This window comes from Aristolochia californica, unplaced genomic scaffold, assembly GCF_029961685.1.
Source record: "Aristolochia californica isolate CCGP_79_NKW_82.1479 unplaced genomic scaffold, dmAriCali1.0.hap1 SCAF_11, whole genome shotgun sequence".
Classification (NCBI taxonomy): domain Eukaryota; kingdom Viridiplantae; phylum Streptophyta; class Magnoliopsida; order Piperales; family Aristolochiaceae; genus Aristolochia; species Aristolochia californica.
The window spans coordinates 34,969,906-34,987,334 of NW_027181782.1; the positions used below are offsets into that span (position 1 = coordinate 34,969,906).

Below are 17,429 nucleotides of genomic sequence, written 5' to 3' on the forward strand. Positions count from 1 at the left end.
GCAATGATAATGACCAAAAGAAAGATCAATGATAATGATATTACATCAAGAGGGCCAATAATTTGGGTGTCTAATGATGTCGCATTATTTATACGTATAGTCACCATTGACCACAGTAGAAAAAACAAAAAATGCGGTAAGAGAGATCGGAAGAAACGTCGAGAATGATAATTTGAAATTTTAGTTAGCTCTAGAAAATAATCGAAAAAGGTTTGATTTTGATTTCTAAATCCAGTTTTGAGAGAGAACACATCCGTCTTTGCATTAGAAAGTTACCATCTTTGTATATTTTAGGTGGCAGCTAGCAGGTTATGGATCGGATTTACCTTTCTGAACTAGGAAAAACCAATCCAACTCCGGCAACGTAATCAAAATTTCACAGGGGGGGTCAAGAAGTGATCATCTTGAATTACATCAGTCGTACAATACATCCAGTAATTTAGAGTTAAGCATACCACAAAATAGAGACTATAGGCATAGGCCGTCCAGTACATAAGCCAACAGATAATAAGCATTAGAGAGCAAAAGAAACTTTTACAAATTTACAGCGAGGAAGCTCTCACAAAATATTAACAAGAGGAAGAGCGACTACCAGTGCCAGGATGATCATCACTTTGAACAACCAAATGAGACTAATCAAAGGCCCCAGTCTATGGGCAAAGTCCCCATTTTCTCCAGGATCTGGTTTGTCTTTGAAAAGTGCCTGCTTCCAAAAACAACTATGAGCAGAAGGTTGGTAATATTAAGAGAAGATTCTGCATTTTAACATGCTATAACGACTGGCACAGACACTAAATTTCAGAAAAAGACTTTTAAGGTGGAAGATAAAGAGAACCAAAATAGCAAGCCTTCACTGGGCAGCTATTTGCCTGTTCTTTGTGGTCAGTGCAAAATTACAAAGAGAGACACTCAGGTAAAATAACATTGTGGCGAACCAAGGACTTCCCATCTCATAAATCTCATCGAGAAATCCTAATATACACCAAAAAGAAGCCATGGGTATTATGTGGATTGACGATAGCATAATAGTTGGTGGGAAGCTTTTTTCGCAACAGAACTTTCATAACCATCTCATTCCTTGTTCCATTGTGATCCACTATTCCTTGGTCCATTATGAACTCTTACACCTTGGTTAATTATGATCCATCAGGATTATGAGCTTTGGACAAATCAACTATAAATATTTAATGCATCAACATCAAACAAGTAAGAGAATAATCTAGCTATATCAAAAGCCAAAAACTGTATAAGCTAACAAAAATCTGGGTATCATTCTAAAAATTCCAACTAGAGAATGAAGACTGCACTGAGATGATTAAAACCACTGGATGATTCAACACATTTCCAATAACAAGGTGTGATATGGTAGGTTCAGGTTTGTCAGAAGCAGTCATTCAAGCAAAGCCGGAAGAGATCACTAAGTACAGTTTGGGTACATCGCTTGACAATTCAACGTAATAACTGATGATATTTGTATCCTAAATAAATAAAAGAGGTCCCAAATGACAAAAGCAGAGGACATGCATAAGATAAATTTGTAAGGAAATTTAGAAAGCAATGTAAATGTTAACATTCTGCAAATATTTCCTGAAAAACACAAGATCAGTAATGCACTAGGTACAAACATATTAGTTACTTCAAAATCATAAAAGCTGCAAGACAGTTATATTCTTTTGTTTTTGTTTTTTGTTTTCCCAAATTTTGATTCATATTACCAAAATATTATAAAAAAACATCAACACCAATTGGAGAAGTAAGGCTATTAAAGTGTACAAGCCTAGATTAAATCAAAGAAGAAACACTTATGAACATCACAAACCTGCACCCAAAGAAACCCCTATGTGCAGATAAACCAGAAGGATGAGCTGCTTTAAGTATGTGGTGCTTTGATTCATCAATCAACCTGCAGTTCGAGTTTTTTCTTTTAAGTAAATTCTCTGGCAAACACTGACACTGGACCTCCTATTATAGAATCATTTTCTGAATTTCTAATAGACACAACATATGAACTTACTTTGCCTTTTCTTGTGCAAAGTTACCCCACAATAAGAACACAACTCCAGTTTTCTTTTGTGAAATTGTTCGAATAGTGGCATCTGTGAACATCTCCCATCCCTTTTTAGTATGGGAATTTGGTTGATGATGTCTCACTGTAAGAGTCGAAAAGAGAAAAAATAAATAAATAAACCTTTAGATAAAGAGCATCTTCTCCTGATTAACTTGCATGAAAAGGAAGTGACACATGTTAGATTTAATAATTTGTCTGCTACTGCTACTTTTAGAAAGGCATGTGGTAGACTATACTTCATGGCTTTGGTTGCATTTGAAAAATTATCTGCCCTTACAAAAATTAGCTACATTAGAATGTTATTGGGTGGATATTGTGAAGTTGGGTCCAAGGCCCAACTTCACGTGGTATCAGAGCGGGCACTCATATGTGGACCTACACCTAAATTATCCACTTGTAGAGTCACAAAAGAAAGAGATTTCCTAAGTTGGCTAATTCTTTTGGGATATGCCTTGGACCTAATTTAACAGATACGAAATTACAGATTTAATGATTTGATTGCTACTGCTTTTAGAAAGGAATGTGATAGAATATAATTCATTCTCTAGTGACATTTGAAGAATTATCCACCGTACCAAAAATTAGCTATGTAAGAATGTTGTTGAGTATACCTGAAATTGATGTATCTCAATCTTTAACTATTTGGAGCATGAAGCATTTAATGCAAATTTATTATACAGAAGAACTAAAGTAATTATTTATACAGAAACTAAGATAACTCTTCCATAAGATTATATCGGAAAATCAATGACCCACAGCTAAATCTTTGAGTGTCATACAATGTAATAAAAGACATGCTTTGCAATTACAAAATGAGTTGCATACCAGTCAGTACCGTGTTGAGAAGAAGAACGCCCTGCACAAGGAAGAATCATATATCAAGTAATTTTGTTGAAAGTGGCTGGAAACAAGTTCGACAGAGAAACAGCTTCTACAGGGATTAGAGGCATAATCAGTTTTGATTGGAGTAAGCTTCTAACACGACAGGAGAAATCTTGAGGAGGCAAAAAACAACAAAGGACATCAAAACTATACCCCTCTGTCATAGTGGCTTCAAAGCACCAATAATAGATCGAACCGATAAATTACCTACCCTAATTCATGCATGCACTGCTGAAGTAAATTGTCATGATTAGGGAAAAGTACATAAAAAAAAAATAACAAAGTGAAGGTTGTGTAAAAACATACTATAATTATATTGCAAAAATCATGAAATTGGAATGGACACTAATAAAAGTAGCAGAAGACATTATTGTACATCAAGTCAAAGCCGTTTTCAAGCACATGGCATTACGACAGATCGGCTACATGAAATATCAGAGGCAGCTCAAGCAAAGTTGAAGACAGAGAGCAAAACGTTGGCCTTAATTTCAAAGGAAGAAAATGTAAAATGACGTGCTTCAAGCTAAAACTGGTATGTAATAAGACATTAAGGTATTATAAAAAGCTTACTCTTCCACAATGGAAGAGGACTAAAAGGATGTCACTGAACTAGAAAGAGCTCCTTAAACTAGAAGTTGTTTACTAAAAGATAGGAACTTGTCAACCAAGTTCTGAAGCACACATTTACAATCACAAATTGTGCTGAAACAAATGAGAATAAACTGTGTACAATTTAGGACCGTAATTAACTACCTGCACAGCCCACCGCTCTAAATTCCCATGAGATGGGATAGAGCAGCCCACATCCTTTTGAATCTCCTTAAATATGTTAAGCAGACTAGAAGGAATCTTGACTCCTTCTGGTACAGAGAAGGAAAGGCCCATTGCTTGACCAGGTCCATGGTACGGATCCTGTAAGAAAAGTTGATCCAACAAATGACGTTTTCACAGCAGTCGTTTCTAAATTCCCAAGTCATTATTATTATATACAATAAAAATGTAACTAGTATAGATCAGAGAAACAACAGCTTAAGTTTTGGCAGCTTAGATATACCTGACCAATAATGACCACCTTCACACTGTGGAACGGCGTCGAATTAAATGCGTTAAATATCAGAAACTGCGGCGGATAAATATTGACACTCCCATGCATCTCTCTTTCAACAAACTGGCACAGATTCCTCGCATATGACTTCTGAAGCTCCCCTGGAAGCAATTCCAACCACGTATTCTCCACTAAAAGCTCCTCCAGTTTGACATAGTTCAGTCCTTCCGCTGAGCCATCATCCACCCAAAAATTAAAAAAAAAAATAAAAAAAATCCGTTCACTCATATTCCCAAGTCCAATGCTCCAACGGGAAGAGAATAAGACATTTGATCCAAACATAACAAAAACAGAAATGCAAATAGCATAAAGACCAGGTACCTCTGGACTTCGACACCTTTTCGGTGCATATTCTGAGATTTCTCTTGGCAATAGCAAGCGTCTTATTGAACTCCGCTCTCCGTTTCTGCTCAGCGGTGATACTTGACTCGACTCCTTTGCTGTCATGGCCAGAATAGGCCGTCGAGGACCTGCGGGGAGACGGAATCAAGGGTTTCGTGCTCAAGCTTTCCGAGGCTGCAATGGATTTCAATCTCTTCGCGGGTTGGAAGAATTCGTTTAGGGTTCTCGATGAGGCCATTTTTTTGCTGGTTAAAATGCCAAAAAGTGGACAGGCGAGCGTATTTTAATACGAATCAAATGGCGCGAAGGAGGTATTAAGGCGGGGAAAAAAGACGAGCAGACAAAGCAGCAAAGCCTAACGGTGGTTTACGAAATGGCAAACAAAATTCTTGAAAATCAATATATTATGTAGCCATTGCATGGCACAGTTTTATGAACTCAACCTCTGTTCTCTTTGTGAGGTTGCTTGTACACCGAATCAAGGTTTTGCGACTCGGGATCGAGACTCAACTAGGTGTCTCCCAATCCACTCACCTGACCCATATATGCTCAGACTCTCGTCCCCCTTTCCATGTCAATGGGTGGCATCGAGTCAAGCCGAGTTTAATTTAAATATTTTAAATTTGAGCTCGAGTCCAATAATTTTAACTGAGTTCGAGCCGAGCTGGAACTTCAACAATCATTTAAAATTTTTTAAAAAATACATGTCTCGAGTTCGAGCTCTAGCATACATTTAAAACTTTTAAAAAAATACATGTCAAATAAATTGTATATAAAAATATGCATATATTTTACATAAAATTAAGCATGACCTCTACTTAAAATTGGGCATAATTGTGGCATCAAATCCAACTGAGTCTGAACCTTCCTATGTTCGAGCTCGAGTCGTCCCTAACCTCAAACCTAAAATTGTAATCGAGCCCGAGCCTAATAATTTTAATCGAGTTCGAGCTTAACCTACATTTAATATTCTTGATAAAATATATGTCAAATAAATTATATATAAAATTATGCATACATTTAAAAAAAAAGAATGATAGGGAGGTTCAGGATTGAATCTCGATAATGGATTAAAACGCACCAATATTAAGTTTTTTTACCCAAAATGTTGTTTAGCTTATTTTGTAATTTTTTTATTTGGCCATAAAATTACTATGACCTCCTTAATGCCACTAGTTGAAAATTTATATTCTAAGAAAAACTAAAAATGTTTTCTTATGTTACATATTTCCAAAAAGTCCTTTAAAATTTTATTACTATTAGTGACTTACTAGAAAATTACAAGAAATATTTTAAAATTTTCTTAGGAAAGTTAAATGGACCTCTTATTGCCTCTTTTAGGAAAATAATAAAAATTAATAATCAATATAATATATTACTATACTTATTGATAAATTTTTAATCAACTGAAACGTCAAACACAAAATTGTTATGAAAATTGTCTCATGCTAAAAGTATTACAACATCAACTGTCAAATACTTATTCAAAAAATTTCTATACGGTTTTCTAGCCCATCTTGGCAGAAAAATCTTACTTAAAAATTTATATGATTTTTTTAATAAAAATTTTCAATTAGAAAAATGTTTCCAAAAAACATGATGCACTAATAGTCTTTAGAAACATATTTCTACTAAAAATGTATTTTTAACATCTTTTGAAAAAACCCACTAATAGTCCCTAGAAAGGTATTTCTACTAAAATGTCTTTTCAATTTCTTCAAAAACCATGAGGAAGGGACAATCGGAGTTTAAGAAAGAGTATTTTTTCACTTGTTTATGATCTCGCACGTGCAAAATAATCTTCACACACGCGCACACGATGAGGTGGGGAAGAGGGGGGAGGAGATTATTTCTCCCTTTTAACTTAGGTCTCTGGTTTTTGGCTTTTTCGGCCGAGATGACGCTGAGGGAAGGGGTCTAGCGGCGTAGGACCTATCGTCGAGGATGATAGCGGTGATGAAAACAAAGGCGAAGGCAAACAAGGGGAGGAAGAAATCGAAGGAAAAAAATGGAACCAAGCGGCGAAGGCGGTTGGTGAGCAGCTGTCGACGGCGACCGCAACGGACGGAGGGGCTCGACGTTGACGAGGGGAGGAAGAATTTTCCCCCTCTCTTGCTCTCGTTCCTGAGTCCCTGATTCTCGAGCTCGTTAACAAGTTGGCTTGCGAGCTTTCGAACCGAATCATGACTCGGTCGAGCTCAACTCGTTAACACAAATGAGCTTTATCTGGATCTTGAACTCAGTTTAAGATCCAAGTATACCAAATCGAATCGAGCCGAGCTTGAACCGCTTACGAACCGGCTTGATTTGAAGCCACCCCTATCCATTACCATGACTTTTTTATGTTAGTGTAACATTATAAGTGCATATGGAATTCATTAATAAAATAATCAAGAAAATGGGTTATTCATGTTAATTATAAGTCATTATATTTATAAATTATAAATATTTATAATCAATTGATATAAATTTGGTATTGATTATTGTAGTTATAAAATAAATTTCTAATTCGATAACATAAATTTAAATCTTAAAGATAATTTAGAATTCAATTCCCATTTACGTTATTTTATTTAAAGTGATAATATGATTTTTAATTCAATAGCAATCATTTTATTTTGATTATGAATTAAATTAAAATGCATTTTAAAAATAATAATAATAAATAATCATATAATTTTAAAATAATCTATATAAAATTATAGAATAATAAAAAATATTTTAACAGATAACCATAATTTAAAATTAGATTATAATAAATTTGTATATATTTAGTACTCCCAACTTGTTACAAAATATCTCAAATTCAGTCATGCCCAAGGTTTTAGTGACGACATCGTCAATTTAATCACCCTATTGAAAAAAAGGAGTTTTTTATTTCATCTCGAACAAAATGACATTACACCTTAATGTGCTAGTCCTTACATGAAACATTGGGTTGCTAGCAATAAATATAGCGACTTGATTATCGCATTATATAGTCATCAATACATCAACCTGTAAATTCCACTGTTGTAACACCGATCTCACCCATTTCATCTCATTTACTCTATGAGCCATAACCTTGTACTCAATTTCAGCACTAGACCAGACCACTACATTTTGTTTATTGATTTTCTAGCTTACTAGGTTTCATCCTACAAATACAGTACCTAATAGTAGACTTCCTCTTTAGTTTCTAACCAACATAGTCGGCCTTTAAGAAAACTTCTATTTTCGCATCGTTGTGAGATTTAAAGAATAATGCCTTTCCAAGTGACCCCTTCAAATATATTTGTATTCTTTGAGCAACTTCTAAATGGATCTTACGTGGGTGTTTAATGAACTGACTTACGACACTAACTGATAATGATATATCTAGTCTTGTGATATTAACATAGATCAGTTTTCTAACAAATCTACAAAATACAGTTTTTGTCCTTTGAGTTTTTTACCGTGCTCATCATGAAGGTCATTTCCAACTTCCATGGGTGTCTCTACAGGTTTTGTACCTAATACACCATACTCCTATTTGTCCCAATATCGATTCAAGCATCTAAGCATCTCTCTCTCTTTCTCCATCTTTTTAACCCGTTAGTATTTTATTTATCGGTACCTAGATATTATTTCAAGGGACCCAGGATCATGGCTTATGGTCTAGATTCGAATAAATTAGGTGCACCTAAATTCTAAACCCTAAACCGTAAGTCTACTTGAATTCATAATAGGGGAGATTTTTTTGTGGGAGACAGGAAGAATTCCTTCCCTTAAATTCTGTTTCCTTCGTTCCCATAAGGACCAAACACTTTAATGCCATAAATTCCACTATTTTTTTCATCACATGAACATTTTCCATTCTTAGATTTGGTAAGATGTCGTGATTAGAGGCTTTTTCCACTGTAAATGAAACAATGACATGATTTTTCTTTCCGTTTTATGCAATTTTTCACTTGGATTTCACCCATTACATGTAAAATATATGGAATTGTGGTGTTACTGTCCATATATATATTTTTCCATGCCGGATTAAAAAAAATCCAGAAAGATGGTTGTCCCTATTCAGAATCAGGAATGCAGACGATGCTCCTGTCAGTAATTTGGGTTCTATGTGATTGTAAAAGAAGGAATAATTACGTTTCTTGGACGCAATAATGGTATGGTTCTATATTCTGAAGAAGGTACCTAGATGCTCTTGTTTTTAAATCGATCAGAAAGTTTTTGCGGAGAGTTCTGGTTCAATCGCAGAGCTTTTACTACTCTTTTAGCCCACTTCGCTGTTGTTAGAATTAAAAGAGATCAGCGACTTTCACGGGTTCTGAACTTTGATGCTAACGTTTCCTCTCTCCCCGTCAATTTTCCAACTGTCTTGTCTTCATCTTTTCCAGAAACTGCAAAAATGCTTTGATTTCAATGTAGATGCAGCTTCATCCTGTTTGTTCACAAGGGGTTTGATGGTTTCGGCTGGAGGTTTGATAATGGAGAGGGGAAACTTTTTTGCAAATCCTGGATTTATATCCAAAAGGGTTTAAAAATCTAGACAGATCACGTTCTCTTTTGCTGTAAAGTTTGCTGATTTTATTTGTTGCGCTTCGGAAGTCCCACACAGTGACAAGTTGGAATACTCCAATCTGCGATTCTGAAAATACATTCTCTGTGTTCTTAATGAACACCGTGTGTAATTTTTATCTTCTCTCTCACATGGAGAGGAAGCATCAGTCCATGTAAGTCTCCAGTCATTGAAGACAAGAACTGTGTATGTGACAAAGAACTACAAAAAGCTGTATGGAGGATTCTTGACTTTCAGGGTTTGTCAGCTACGTAGATAAATTTACATGGAAAAGCTTAGAAAAAAAGAGGAAAATGACACAGATAAAGCCAGAGAGCTGATTGGGTAAATAATCATCGATTGCCCGATCGAGGGATATATAAAAGCATTCATGTCTTGATGCCATTGGCATCAATCTGCCTCTGTCTGTGTCTCTCCCTCACACGCACGACAATGCAAGAGCCCTGTGATCTGAAAGTTCTTGTCGATGGGCAGCACACGTTTTTCGTCAATCAGGTGAACAAGACCTCCATTGCTGATATCTGATTGTTAATGGGTGTACTTTGTTCTGTTCTTTAATGGGTTTTTTGTTTTCTGGCAGATAGTTGTTTCAGCTTTCTCGGGGAGGATGAGGAAGATGATAAAACAAGAAAAGAAGACGACCCAGAATGGAGATTTGGGAATCAGGATCAATGGGTTTCCGGGTGGCTCAATTGGGTTTGAGCTGGTGGTGAGATTCTGTTACAGTAATGGGAAAATCGCGTTGAGCCCGGCGAATGTTTCGCTTCTCCATTGTGTTGCAGCTTTTCTTGAAATGACTGAAGAGATGTCGAGCTGCAACCTCCTGCATCAGACAGAGACGTTTCTTGAAGGCCTCTTCTATTGGACTTGGAACGAAATCCTAATGGCAATAAAGGCCTGTGAACCTTTCCTTGTTCATGCGGAATCGTCTGATTTGCTTCAGAAGCTCATCTTCGCTCTTCTTGATAAAATTCGTGCCAATTCTGATGTACCCCTGACGCCCTCATTGTCCTCTTCCTCGTCTTCACCTGAGACAAACTCTACCTTCCGATTCTCTTCCTCGACAAAGACGCCAGATAGCGCAAAAAGTTCGCCCATCAAAGCTTGGTGGTTTGAAGACTTGACTCTCTTTCCACCAAAGATCATCGAGAGAGTCCTAAAGACCATGGGAGCTTACGGTACACAGAACAATAGGCTCGATGTGACCAGATTTCTCCTTCTGTATCTCAAAACAACAGGCCAAAAACAAATTACTGCCATTCCAAGAGACGAATACGGCAGTCTTGCAGACACTGCTGTTCATGGAGTGATTTCAATTGGTGAAGCAGCTTTCACTTGCAGAGCTCTCTTCCAGGTCCTGATGGTGGTCTCTGGTTTCGGTCTCAGCAAAGATTGCAGGGCGCAGTTGGAGAGATTGATTGGTGTAATGCTTGATCAGGCTACCTTGGATGATTTGCTTGTCTCAGGGCATGATGGGTCTGTGTTTGATGTTAATCTGGTGCTAAGATTGTTAAGGGTGTTCGTTAATGAACTTGTCAGCATGTCTTCTCAGAGACTGAAGAAGGTTGGTAGGCTGATTGACAAATACATGGGAGAAATCTCTCCTGATCCAAGTCTCAAGGTTTCTAAGTTTCTTGCTGTAGCAGAATGCCTGCCAGATTCTGCCAGAGATTGTTGTGACGGGATCTACAGAGCCATAGACATTTATCTGGAGGTAAATATAACAAATCCCTTTTCCTTCCGATTCTTCTTTCGAGTCTTACTGGTTAAACTCTGTTCTCTATCACAGCATGAAATAGATATATAATCGATTGTTAATCAGTCCTAATGGTGTTAAACTGAACTGGTATAGAAACAGTTTATCTTTCCAAACTAGACTCTCCTCTCCGAGTTTAGACAAGATATGGAAGATGTTGGAAAAGCAGGATGAAGATGTTCACAATATTAATCTTGTTTCTCTCCATGTTTCAGTCTCACCCCCGCTTGAGTTTTGATGAAAGATCAAGGCTGTGCAGATGTCTAAACTACGAGAAGCTCACACTTGAATCCTGTAAAGATTTAGCCAAGAACCCCAGAATCCCACCCAGAATAGCCATTCAGGCGTTGGCTTCTCAGCGGTCCAAGGTCCAACCGGCCATGCCAATGCCCCATCACGCCACTGATGAAAGGGAGATGCCACAATTGAACGAAAAAGAAGAGATGAGAAAGAATTTGGAGAGGATGCAATCAAGGGTGATGGAACTGGAGAAGATGTGTAGACAGATGAAGGGCCAGATGTCCAAGATGATCAAGAACAATGTCATCAGCAGCCCTGACAATCACAAGCCCCTACCCCGCCTATGCTAGCTGATTCAATCTTCTCTTCTATACAGAAGATTGTATTTTCCTTCTTTGGAAATTTGGGATTTCTGTAATTTTTCTGGATGTAAATAGAGGCATTGATTCAGAAGATAAGAGAAGGTGAGGTTGGTGACAGAGTACTCATCACAAGAGAAAAAGCATGGATCTTCATCTCCTTCCACCTCTTAGTAGGTCTCTTAAATCTGATGGGACCAAATGTTCCCCATTAAATAATGGACAGGTAAATAACCCAGGTCAAGTAACTCATATTTCTGCTATAAAACTCCATTGTAGTACCTCAATAACTTGATTATGGCCAATGAGGAACTGGGTTCATTTCTTCACCCGACTGAAAGAAACGGTACAGCAGCATTGACCTACCCCATGTTCTTGCAGGCAGCAGTTTCCTTTTAGAGATTCATTTTGAGTTAATGTGATTGGTTAATATAATATAAACTGATTGATTCTTGTCGCAATTTGAGGGTTCAGTTCGGCTGCGATTCTCGTTTCCACTTGTGAAATATAACTGTTTGAAATTCATCAGTTCAGCCGATTCGTAATAACAGAAGCAGTAACTAAAAAGCCCGTCAGAAACAGAGGATGGAAGTTTGCTTTCTACATCTTATTCTTTTACTGCTGCAGGTTTGTGGGAGCCTCGAGCAGAAGGCTCCTCACTTTGTACGAATCGTCCCGTTCTCTACTACCCAGATGCAAAACCATCGATCATGTCAAGCAAATCGATGCCTGCTCATCACAAGGATATGCTTTCCGAGGCACTCATGGTTTTTCAAGCTTTACCTATGAAGGATGTGTTCCCCTGGACTGCCATGGGAAAGTGGCGATGTGGTTGTAGGCAACTGTCCCGGTCCATAGCTTCCCTTCTACCTCCTTCACCTCACTGACTAGTTTTATAACATTGCCATTCCGATCTTCGAGTGCCTCCAAAACCTTGCCCTTCTCGTTAAAGAGAGAGATTACTGTGTACATCTTCATTCCCGTTGTAGTCTTGCTAAAAAACTCATTCTCAGCGGCAACCTGAAGTAGATGTTTTTCATCCATGGATTGTTGGAGAGGATCTCTTGCGCAGGGGTGCGGCAGCAGTTCATAGCAACCCAAAACTGATCCCTGTCATTCGCAAAAACCCTGGCAAATTCGCAAAAACCTCCACTTCTTCAGTCCGGGGACCTTTCTAGCCAGACCCTCATAAGCCTGAACCATATTGCAAACAATGAAATCAGATGATCCATTCTGGGAATGAATAATGAATTCCAGAGTAAATAGGCCTCTCATCTGCAATTGGTGGTCTCTGTAAAGAGAAGGAACGTTTGATCTCTTGAGGGATAAACTCCATTTGCAAATGCCAAATCATCTAGAACAACATGGATAGTTCTGGAAGAAGGATCGTATCTTAGTAGTCTTCCTGTTGCTTCTCCTTCCTGCAATATAAAGAAATGATCCCTGGTGCAGAATTCCCATCAGTAAACACAAACATCTGAAGACCTCATTAACTCTAAAATGAGGAGGATGAGAAGACGAAAAATTTAAAACCTACAATCTGTTGTGCTAGTATCAGTGAAGAATATGGGGCCATTGCTATGAATGTCCAGGTCATTTGCAAAGAGTATAGGCCTGCCTCCTGCATGAGTGGCCAGGCGGGTGGCAGTTCCCCCCTTCGAACCCACCACCAAGAGACCATAGTAGGCATCTGCAATGTAAAGATCTCCTGTCGCTCTGTCGAACCCGCACTGCTGCTCTTGCTTGGATTGCTTGTACGTTGTGGAGTCAACTCCATTAGAACAGAGTGTCTCCGACCTCGCAGTTGGTAAAAACCCATCACGTTAGTTTCATTAGAAGAAGAACAGAGATGGTTTTAGCTGTTGTGAAGGATGAGGACTTTCTGAGAATCATCTCTTCTTTTCTGTTCTTTGTTGAATGTTTTTTCTTTTCTTTTTTGTCATCTGAACTTACTGTATTAACTCACCAGTTAGCAGTGACAATGGCGAACGTCTCCCATCCGATACTCTCACCCATCCATCTCACAACACGTCCGTCAGCCATCCCTGTGTATGGTCCTCTTCCTTCGAGATCAAACTCGATTGACTCTGGTCCAAAGACCTCATCAACAAACTCCAGATTCCCCATCTTCAACCGACTCTGTATGGTCCATGAAGACGAGACACAGAACCAGCACGAACAGAAACGGAATTCTGTTCTGCTGTATTTGGCCGTCCCTCCTGAGGCTGTCATTCTCCATGTGGCGTTAGAGCATGCAAGAGACTGAGGCGAGGAAGGAGAAGATTCGCTTCTCGCTCGTCCATATTTTTACTCCTATAAACTAACACTGACATACGGTTCGTGTTATGGAGTGCTGGTAAGAGTTGGTTCACTTCTAGTTTGGCTGCGATTCTGGTATTCTTGAACAACAGAAACGCCACTTCCATTAAAAGACAAGGAAAATCAGTTACCTCTTCCATTCTACCCAGAGGGAGAGTTGCCATCAAGCGAAACCTCCGTAAACAGGAAAAGTAAGTTTGATGAAGCTTTTCTCGACACCCAACAAAACCCAAATTCCAAACCATTTTCCAAAACGAAGAAAAGACTCCCACAATTCCACCCAACATGTGGTGCAGAAGCGATTCCCATCTGACACGGTTAAGCCACAGCCAAGCAACTCCATCCGACCAAGAAATTCCTTCAAAAATACTTCTAAAAAACCCGAAGAAATTAATGATCACGCGGGACAACAGAAAGATCCCAGAATGACTCGAGAGAATCAAAGCCGTGCGGAGCAGAGAGATCCGGCGAGGACAACGGTCAACCGAACCGTCTCGAAACCGGATCTTTTTTCCTTAAAAAGACGGGTTGGTCGGATCAGTTAGAAAAAATGTCTCCTTATTTTGCCGTAAAACGATGTGGACCCTTGCGATATTTCGTGCAGTCTGGCTTTCTTATGCGGCCCGGTTCATACATTAACAACGACCGGTTTCCAGACCGGAACAGACGTGTTATTGAAGGAAGTATAAAGCGACAAAAAACAACCCTTGTACAGAAGACAAGCGTGAGGACTATACGATTCTCTTGCCCCGAGTTATCTTCTACCCGTCTTTTTAGCCTTTATTTACCAAACTACCACTATTTTCCGGTGGTATAACCGTAATAAAATGAATAAAAAGATACTTTTGATGACGAACGCATCATCATCATCGTCAGTTGTTTTGCCGTTACACGCCATTTCCATCTCTGTTTCCTCCTTTAAATCCATGCACACGCTTATCCTCCTCCTTCCGTACTAGCCGTTTCAGAGTTCACACGCAGAGAGCCATCTTTCTCCTCCGATGTTGCGCACCGAAGCTTCCCATTTCACTCCTCTCTCGGTCTTCAGATCCGTCGGAAAGAAGAAGTCCCCCTCGTCTCGTAAGGCCTTCTCTCTCCTCTCCCGCTCTTTCGAGGACAATCTTCTCCGGCGGCTTAAAACGCTCAATCCGCCCTCCTTCTCCTTCTTGTGGTTCTCTCGCGCCGTTCATTTACTCGCCGAGACCCAAGCCGACGCGGTGGAGCTGATTGGCAACCAGTTAAGAGTGCTTCCCGGGTCGGAGAAATCCCAGGCTTGGTATCTCGACGGCAGCGTCAAGGTGTTGGACGTCTGCAACTCCGTCTTTTCCGATATTGAGAACTTGATGCAGGGTCGTCTTTTGGTTCATTTCGTTATCCGGGTACTCGAGGGAAGTCGGTTCCACTCGCCGGAGGATCTCCGCCGGGCGAGGGAGTGTATTGTCGACTGCAGAGAGTGCTTCGTCGGCCGGAGCGAGAAGAGGACGAGGCAAGCAAACGCGGCGGGATTGGTTTGTGAGCTGACACGTGGCCTCGACAACCCCTCCAGTGGGAAGATCACGTCGGTGGAGAAAGTCGTCCGGCGGACGTTGTACGCGGTTCAGGCTGTGACCGTGTTCTTGCTGGGAGTTATTGTGGCAGTTCTAGAGGGGTTGCCCAACCAGGTGGCGGCACCGGTTCCTAAGGATTGCTTCTTGTGGGCGGCAGAATTTAATAGTTTGCAGTCAGCAGTTCAGGGTGAGATCCAGAGGCGGCTCGCCGGCGATAAAAGGCTGTTTCTTGATGAAATGGAGGCGCTGGAAGACAGTTTAAGGTCGGTTTCCGATGAACTTGTCAGGGAAGACGACGGTGGAGTGGTGGCTGAGAGAGCACGTGACGCCGTCAGGGAGCTGGAGCGGACGACGGAGGAGTTGTCCGACGGGCTTGATCGATTGTTGCACGAAGTCAACGGATTCTTCCGGCGCGTGTTATCGACGAGAAGCGTCTTGTTGGAGCGAATTCGGGAAGAATGATGACATGAAAATTGACTCTTCTTTGAAATTTTATGGAAATCAATTTCTACAAGAAAGTTGTGGAAAATTCTTTCTACACTGAAGTCCTGACCCAACCCGTTATAAGAAAACCCAATTTTCAACCTGTGTAAGAAACGGGTTTGGTTTGGGTTTTCTTAAAAAACCACTTATTTACCTTTTTTTTTTTTTTGCCAATATAAATAGTGAAAAGGTTCAAAACCGGTAGAATCCTCTTGAGCCCTCATTAGGGATGGAATTGCAAACGAAGAAACTCGTCAAAATAGAAAGTCTTTTCCCAATTAATAAGCAAAAGATCTTTCTTATTATCAATCTATGTGCGAGTATAGTTCATAATATGCTCATTCAAAGTGCGAACCCTCATTTTATGGCTCATATTATACATCTACTGCTCTGATACTATGTTAAAGTTGGATGCAATTCTATCCCAAAAATCATTATCGTGGATCTACGAACTATTCTTAACAATATGAGAATGAGTTTGCCATTTCACCCTTCAGAGTCAAAATGATTAGGGCGAAATAGATTGAGCCTAGAAAATCTACTTAGGGTTAGGTTGCGGACATAGTCGATTTGTCCACAGTTAATTATACGATTAAGAAGTCGTGTCAATGGCTAATTGAAGAAGATAAAGATAGAGGTGGAATAGGGAATGATAGTTTGTCTCCCTCATACATGTGACTCCAAATAATGAAAATAAAGTAACATTTAATCCCTATAATCAAAATTAAAAAAACAACAATTAGCTAATAAAGCTGAAATTACAACTAAATACATATCAAATGTATCAAACATTAGGGTGAAGCATATATTTGGGTTTTCAGTTACACCCATCATATATATTTTGTTCAATACAATAGGTTTTCATACATAAAATTGGAAAGAAAAGATAAAGTGTGAGTATTTAGGGAATTTCGGTTTTTGCCCTAAATTAGTGAAATATTATTTTTAAGCACTCAATTAGATAAGCTATGTAAACTAACCATGAATTTCTAATTACCGCATGAAATTCATTGAATAAAATTTAAACCGAATCCCAAAATCTTACCTCCCTCCATACGATCAGATTCCGTAAAATTCACCCGCGATATTTGATCATTCTCAGTGATGGTGTAAGCTGAAGGTTTGAATGAGTAAACGAGATTAGGGACCAAACACTGTATTTATAAGCCAAACTTTTATCGGCTTCGTGCAACTTCGGATGAGTGGGATGTGGGTCATAATTTCCGAAACAGTTCCACATTCTCCATGAGAGAAGCTGGACCATTGCTTCCGAAACTGAAACGAAGTTGGACCAACCAGTACTTCCGAACTGAAAGAAGCAGCCGTTAACAAGCTCAACAATGGCAGAGAAGATCTTTTCTAAGCAAAAATGGTGCGAAAATCGTCTTCTAAATAGGAGCCATTTTTAGACAAAATCGTCAGCGTGGAGTCTTAATTGGCAAAATTTAAATGAGTTCTCCTTCGGCTCCATTAAAGCTCTGATTTGCAGCTAATCTTACCTCTGTTGTCAATAGATGCCTCTGAATCTCCAACAAAATGCCTTCATTACAATTACTATTTCTTTGCTGGCTTCGCCCATCAGTTATCTATATAAGGATAGCCACTCCACCTGCTTAAACATAAGTTCTAAGTTTCCATCTTCTCTGTTCACTCGGCGCCCCAAAATATTTCTCCATTCTTCTCTCAGGTGATCCTCTCTTTTCATAATTTAGTGGGAAACACGATAGTTATGGGTGATATGATCGCTCCTGCTCTTTTCTTTTCTTTTCATCGATGAAAACA

The 17,429-nt window shown here is 39.2% G+C and overlaps 3 protein-coding genes and 1 pseudogene across 4 annotated transcripts; 2 read left to right on the plus strand and 2 right to left on the minus strand.

Annotated features, from left to right (window-relative positions):
- Nucleotides 1-388: 388 nt before the first annotated feature.
- LOC137944377 (uracil-DNA glycosylase, mitochondrial) lies at nucleotides 389-4,786 on the minus strand. The gene is made up of 7 exons (XM_068790041.1): nucleotides 4,377-4,786; nucleotides 4,005-4,225; nucleotides 3,704-3,862; nucleotides 2,894-2,924; nucleotides 2,015-2,150; nucleotides 1,820-1,903; nucleotides 389-703 (listed from the first exon to the last, which is right to left on the minus strand). Exons 1-7 carry the CDS (start codon nucleotides 4,633-4,635, stop codon nucleotides 637-639), a joined length of 957 nt encoding a protein of 318 aa, XP_068646142.1. The 5' UTR covers nucleotides 4,636-4,786; the 3' UTR covers nucleotides 389-636.
- Nucleotides 4,787-9,326: 4,540 nt separating this feature from the next.
- On the plus strand, nucleotides 9,327-11,418 carry LOC137944153 (BTB/POZ domain-containing protein At3g19850). Of its 2 annotated transcripts, none has more exons than XM_068789710.1 (3): nucleotides 9,327-9,438; nucleotides 9,524-10,657; nucleotides 10,915-11,418. In XM_068789710.1, exons 1-3 carry the CDS (start codon nucleotides 9,376-9,378, stop codon nucleotides 11,287-11,289), a joined length of 1,572 nt encoding a protein of 523 aa, XP_068645811.1. In that variant the 5' UTR covers nucleotides 9,327-9,375; the 3' UTR covers nucleotides 11,290-11,418. The 2 variants fall into 2 exon arrangements, with proteins under 2 accessions (XP_068645811.1, XP_068645812.1); XM_068789711.1 differs by having other exon boundaries at nucleotides 9,528-10,657.
- Nucleotides 11,419-12,081: 663 nt separating this feature from the next.
- Nucleotides 12,082-13,530, minus strand: LOC137943856 (protein STRICTOSIDINE SYNTHASE-LIKE 13-like; annotated as a pseudogene).
- A 1,088-nt stretch (nucleotides 13,531-14,618) lies between these two features.
- Nucleotides 14,619-15,626, plus strand: LOC137943857 (protein BPS1, chloroplastic-like). Its single transcript, XM_068789285.1, has one exon. The coding sequence runs from the start codon at nucleotides 14,619-14,621 to the stop codon at nucleotides 15,624-15,626; it is 1,008 nt and encodes a 335-aa protein (XP_068645386.1).
- The last annotated feature ends 1,803 nt before the right edge of the window (nucleotides 15,627-17,429 follow it).

What these genes read in the sequence shown, in the direction of transcription:
- LOC137944377 (XM_068790041.1), bottom strand. Translation starts at nt 4,635, where the DNA reads ATGGCCTCATCGAGAACCCTAAACGAATTCTTCCAACCCGCGAAGAGA. An exon ending in TTTGCACAAGAAAAGGCAAA is followed by an intron (nt 1,904 to 2,014) that starts GTAAGTTCATAT and finishes CTCGAACTGCAG; the next exon opens with GTTGATTGATGAATCAAAGC. An exon ending in AGGGGTTTCTTTGGGTGCAG is followed by an intron (nt 704 to 1,819) that starts GTTTGTGATGTT and finishes TTTTGGAAGCAG; the next exon opens with GCACTTTTCAAAGACAAACC.
- LOC137943857 (XM_068789285.1), top strand. Translation starts at nt 14,619, where the DNA reads ATGTTGCGCACCGAAGCTTCCCATTTCACTCCTCTCTCGGTCTTCAGA.
- LOC137944153 (XM_068789710.1), top strand. Translation starts at nt 9,376, where the DNA reads ATGCAAGAGCCCTGTGATCTGAAAGTTCTTGTCGATGGGCAGCACACG. An exon ending in ACACGTTTTTCGTCAATCAG is followed by an intron (nt 9,439 to 9,523) that starts GTGAACAAGACC and finishes GTTTTCTGGCAG; the next exon opens with ATAGTTGTTTCAGCTTTCTC. An exon ending in CCATAGACATTTATCTGGAG is followed by an intron (nt 10,658 to 10,914) that starts GTAAATATAACA and finishes TCCATGTTTCAG; the next exon opens with TCTCACCCCCGCTTGAGTTT.